The 6,176-nt window shown below is 38.1% G+C and overlaps 1 protein-coding gene across 1 annotated transcript; it reads right to left on the reverse strand.

The window, feature by feature from the left end:
- Positions 1 to 2,456: 2,456 nt before the first annotated feature.
- On the reverse strand, positions 2,457 to 3,565 carry LOC143531812 (uncharacterized). Its single transcript, XM_077027025.1, has 2 exons — positions 3,366 to 3,565; positions 2,457 to 3,086 (listed from the first exon to the last, which is right to left on the reverse strand). Exons 1-2 carry the CDS (start codon positions 3,537 to 3,539, stop codon positions 2,502 to 2,504), a joined length of 759 nt encoding a protein of 252 aa, XP_076883140.1. The 5' UTR covers positions 3,540 to 3,565; the 3' UTR covers positions 2,457 to 2,501.
- Between the last annotated feature and the right edge of the window lie 2,611 nt (positions 3,566 to 6,176).

The following is a 6,176-nucleotide window of genomic DNA, read 5'->3' on the forward strand; positions in this document are numbered from 1 at the left end:
AAAGGAAAACGTGCTATAGACTCAAAGTGGGTGTATAAAATCAAATATAAACCAAGCGGAGAGGTTGAAAGATACAAGGCGCGTTTGGATGCAAAAGGATTTACACAATTAGAAGGCATAGATTACCATGAAACCTTTGCTCCAGTAGCAAAACTCGTGACCGTTCGAACACTTTTGACCGTGGCTGTCAAAAAGGGGTGGCACATCCATCAACTTGATGTAAATAACGCCTTTCTACACGGAGATCTACACGAGAATGTCTATATGAAGATGCCCCAAGGATTTGGTAAACGAGATGACGATAGAGTTTGCAAACTCAAGAAATCACTATATGGGCTCAAACAAGCATAACGGAATTGGTATAAAAAATTTACCACATCCTTGCTTGAAATTGGTTTTAAACAAACTGGAGCAGATCCTTCTCTATTTATTTTTAAAGAACAAGATGTGTTTGTTGTTGCGCTTATTTACGTCGATGATGTAATCATCATGGGAAACGACTCAAACAAAATTGAAAACACAAAGATTTTCCTTGATAATAAATTCAGTATCAAGGACCTTGGGCCACTAAAATACTTTCTTGGCATCGAAGTTGCTCGAACATCCGAAGTCTTGATACCAAGTCAACGAAAATACATCCTCGATATCCTTGAAGATACAGGTATGATGGGTTGTCGTCCAAGCCCGTTTTCAATGGAACAAAACTTAAAGTTGGATAGGTGCGAGGAAGAACAACGGGTTGATGGTCAACAGTACCAGAGACTAGTTGGAAGATTACTTTACCTACAAGCCACGAGACCCGACATCACATTCGCCGTGAATGTCTTAAGTCAGTTTGTAAGTGACTCAAGAGAAAGCCACATGGAGGCTGCTAATCGTGGTCTTCGTTACCTCAAAACTACTCCGGGACAAGGTATTCTTCTTCCTAAGGCAGGTGGAACTAACCTCACCGTTTATAGTGATTCGGATTGGTTAGGGTGCCCGTTCACAAGAAGGTCAAGGACCGGTTATGTGCTCCTATTGGGTGGGGCTCCCGTGTCATGGAAATCAAAAAAGCAGTCAGTTGTCTCACGATCATCGGTCGAAGCCGAATACCAAGCTATGGCAACCGCTGTTAGTGAGACACTTTGGATGAGATGGCTTTTAAAGGAGCTTGGCACTCCACCAGATCGGCCCACGCAGGTGTTTTGTGACAACCAAGCGGCACGGCAGATAGCTAACAATCCGGTGTATCATGAACGAACAAAGCATGTTGAGATGGATTGTTATTTTGTTAGGGAACGGGTCGAGTCAAAGGAGATCCAAACCATGGAAATTGCTACAAATATGCAGGTTGTGGATATCCTCACAAAGCCTTTGGGAACACAATTATTTCAGATATTACTTGTTAAGTTGGACGTTCGCGATCTTCACACTCCAAGTTGAGGGGGAGTAACAGAAATTGTAGCTTATTTACGGAAGATGATTTACTTATTTTTGAATGATTTATTTCTTTATTTTCTTGCCTTCATCTTCTCCTGATAGTTGGCCTTTTTTTAAGGTCTTTCCTTTTTGCTCCCTGGTATTTATAGGGATGTTCTCTGATGTATTTTGGGATTGATAATATCAGTATACATACGCATCTTCTTTGATTGCTTTTTTTTTACCTTAAACTAATCGGGTTAACCCGAATTTACAAAACCCATCCAATTCGTGACAGAAATAGTCCAATCGGGTCTGAGTTATGCAAAATCTCGTGTTCAGGCTATACGGTTTGGACGAGTCATCTGGCCGCTTACAGTTATCGGTTTCGGGTGAAAACGACATTCCTAAGGAAAAGTGAGAAAAAAACTGAGAAGAGTATAAGAGTTTTAAAATTTTATATGATATGTAAAAACAATGGAAAAACTCAGGACTCCCGTCCCTTTAAACGATTCTCTCAAAAAATTTCAATATATAGTTTGACTTCAATTATTTATGTAGAATAATGTCACGCTTTTTTCAACGTTTGATTATCAAAGTTGTTGATGGCTATTAATATTCCCTTTTCTATTGATCATGCTCTCATTATTTTTATTTTGAAAAACCTTATCAACTAGAAGCCTTGGATTTTCAAACAAACCTAAATTTGGCTCCTCATGAAAATTCTTCTCGGGTAATTGAACGATATTGTCAGCATTTGTATGCATTTTGCTTTTAACATGGTTTTGGGCAAAAGAGAAAAAGAATCTGAAAAGTGATATAAATGATAGATATATAATCATCATATGTTACATGAGCATCATTTAAATATATGTTATTCAACTATAAAACATTTGTACATTATCCACTGACATAATTATTAGTAAACGGAATCAGATCTAGCTTGGACACATGAAATTTGCCTTTAAAATATTGAAAGAAAAGAGAGAAAGAAAAAGAAAGTGATGTCGATCTACAAACATAAAAAATTAAAAATTTTGTAGACGATCGGATGGGTTCAGTGACCCGGCAACGATTCAAATTGCCGTTCAGTCAAAAATCTATTGCCTTCCATTGTGTCCAAAAGCCTCAACCACTTCAGTTAACTCCTGCCCAATCTTCCTCAAAAACCCACCACCATGACCATTCCCATCATTCCGGTACTCGATCATCGGATCTTTATTAATATCCAGAAAATACAAAACCATCACCATAACAACCGAACCAACAAACATCGGAATCGGACCAAATATCCATAACAACAATGTTGTCGCAAAGTAAAGTGCTCTCAACCCAACAGCCCAGAAATTGTTACCTCTTAACACCGCCTTTTGGATGCACTCCACGGGCACATCACCAGTGGGCATGCTTATGAGAAAAGACCCATGAACAAAGTGCCGTGTGGTCTGAACAAAACACGCGAACGCTAGCAGAAAGAACGATAAGATTGCGATGTATTTGATGGTGCTTGTGGATTGACTGGTGTCGCCTAATATGAACTTGCTTGTAAGTAAGTTGCTAGATGAGTTCCCGAGTAAGGCTCCGATTAGAGAACATAGGACTAGAGAGATTGAACTTAAGGAAGTTGAGGCTGATAAGTGACCGTTAAGAACGGTTACTGCGAATCCTCTATCTTTACCATCATACTGCATGAATTCAAGAACAATCAGTTTTTTTTAGATCGACAACTATACTATCGATATTATTAGAACGACAACTATATTATAGAAAAATATCTATCTAGTAAGCAACTAGATAGGACGATACATCAACAATATTTTTTTAGAACAGCAGCTATATTATAGGTATTTTTTAGAACGGCAGCTATATTATAGAAAAATATCTAGTAATTAGCAACTCGATACGGCGATACATCAATAATATTAAGATTGATAAATAAGTTGGCCGGTTAAGGGTTTAATTACCAGAAGCATTTTTTCAACCCAAGCTTTCTTGTTATGATTTTCGTAACCAATTGCGGTGAGATCGGGACGCTTGAGGTATCTATAGAGAAGGAAGAGATGATAAATACACATGATCAAGAACCCTAATGGCACCAGGATGAGATCCAAGTGTTCTTCCTTCCATTGCCATCCCATTTTGTTTATTATTCTTTTTCTTGCTTTTTTGTGCTTTTCAAATGTGTTTTTTTCTTGGTGGGGATGGAGAGTGGGGAAGGAGGTTAATGTAATATTGTGGGGTTTAGAAAAGGTGTGGTAAATGGAAGTGGATCAGACTTATTCAACGATGTGAGGTTAGGTAGGAAATTGCTTGTTGGCTGATGCAGTCTGGCACATGAATATTTTCAGAACTTGCAAATATAAATTATTCTTCTCCGGACAAAACATTTCAACTCATAAATTATTAGTTTTTCTTTGATATAATAGTATTCTATTAGACAATAATAGAACCTTTTAACTAAGGTGACCATTTAGCCGGTCAAAATACAAAGAAAATGACGTTTGAATACCATGTTATCGTGATATCAACTTTTGGTGAACTAAGTGTACAAGGTGCAAGTCTATCAACACCTATATATATGTTGAAACGACATAAAACTTGAATGGCATAAACGAAGGTAATAGCACGAATAGCGTCTCTCACTAGCCGGTGAAGAAAAAGAGTTATTTGGTCTAAGATGGCCGACCTTTTTGGGTTTAGGTTAGGTTAAGGGTTTGGTAAAAGATGATAGCAGCCTCATTAGACCTGAATTCTTTTTACTATGGTGTGAATTATGGACCAATGAAAGTCCTTTTCTTCAATGAATATACAAGCCACCAAGTATGGCCTTATTCATTCTTTAATGTAGTGGGTGTGCTATCATGAGTCGTTGTTATTAAATTGCTATAAATGTAGTTTAGATGGTCTAAACAATCTGTTAATGCAAATAATATATTATCTAATTGTAAGGGTATAATTAATTGTAACATATTTTTACGGTTTTAATGTAAATTACTATTTAGTTATGTATTTTATACGATTTTAACTCAATGTAACAACGGGTAAATGCTTCAAGAAAAATAAGAATAATCAGACCTTGATTTTATAAGGTCCGAATGTAAATCCGCACGAGATTTTATACCCTCCCCTCCTTTAAACCTAAGCTGCACCATTCCCGACCCCCCACCCCCCCCCCCCCCCTCCTTTAAATCTAAGGCAAATCATTTCCAATCAACGATGACTTTACTGAGAGGAGGGGTGCAAGGCCGAGTGTGAAAAGAGTTATTTTATTACTATTATTATAGTTAACATTTGTGAGTTTATGTCTAGAGGTGGTCAAAAAAACCGGTCCTCGAACCGGTTTGCCGGTTTAAACCGGAAACCGGTTTTTAAGAAAACCGGTTTTTTGTAAACCGGTTTGACCGGTTTACAAACCGGCGGTTTATATATCGGTTACACAATTTGGAGCCAAAACCGGTTTTATAACCGGTTATAAAAAAAACCGGTTTTTTTTAATAACCGGTTATTAAAAAACCGGTTTTTTTAATAACCGGTTTTTTAAAAAACCGGTTAACCGGTTTTTTTATAAACCGGTTTTTGACCGTTATAAAAAAACCGGTTAACCGGTTAAAAACCGGTTTTTTCCCGTTGAGTAACGGCCATATAGCCGTTTTTTATAATTTTTGACCGTTTTTTTTTTTCCCCCATTTTACCCCCACAAACATCTATATATAGCTTAGGTTGGGTATTGGTTAGATCACACTCGATTATACAACTCCAAACGCTCTAAACGTTTATTACATACGCGATTATTTTGTTATCTCACGCTCAATTATACCACATTACCACTCCATACGCTCTTATTTCGTAGTCGATTATCATGGCCTCCCAAAGTGCTACTTCATCCGTCAACATGGGTGCCTCGAACACGGGAGAAACGGTCGTTCGGGTCATCCCCACGAAACGAAACCAAGATGTTTGGCAACATTTCGACCTATGCGAAATGTCTAACGGTACCCAAAAAGCTCGATGCAAACATTGTTTGAAGTTTTATGGCAAAGATGCAAACTCCACTTTAAGAGCGCATGTACAAAGGCCCTTTTGCAAGGCCTTGAAGGACGAATCGGGAAGTAGTTCGCAGCCGGAGATGACGAATCAAGGAACGGTGTTTACGTACGACCTTGAAGCGGTACGTCAAAAGTTTTCAAACTTTGTGATTCAAAATACACTTCCTTTCAACCACTTCGACAACCCTCAATTCACGGAGATGATGCAAAAGTATGTTCAACCACGCTACCAACACGTAAGTCGTTCGACCCTTAGAAGAGATTGTCTTAAAGCTTGGAAAAACGCTAAATCCGAACTAATTTCATACTTTTCAAACTTACAAACTGGTGTAAACTTAACAACGGATGTGTGGTCGGTACCTAATGGTTCGCCCGACTCATACATTTGTGTGACGGCTCATTGGGTTGACCCCGGGTCGTGGCAAATGATGAAACGAACCGTTGCGTTTCAATTGTTTGATTACCCGCACACGGGTAGAAATATTTTTAAACTCTTGGATAAAGTCATTCGACAATACAAGATTGAAGATAAAATCTTTTCAATTTCGTTTGATAACGCGTCCAACAATACGGCCGCGGTTGGCCATTTAAAATTAAAGTATAAACCTATTTGTGATGGAGCGTTTTTTCATAGCCGATGCATTGCACATATTATCAACTTGGCCGTGCAAGATGGGTTAAACGTGATCGAAACGCAAAGAAACAATTTTAAAAGAATGTTACGAGATG

Source organism: Bidens hawaiensis, unplaced genomic scaffold (assembly GCF_021521415.1).
Source record: "Bidens hawaiensis isolate Kalapana, Puna unplaced genomic scaffold, B.hawaiensis_p1.1 tig00009253_1, whole genome shotgun sequence".
NCBI classification, from domain to species: domain Eukaryota; kingdom Viridiplantae; phylum Streptophyta; class Magnoliopsida; order Asterales; family Asteraceae; genus Bidens; species Bidens hawaiensis.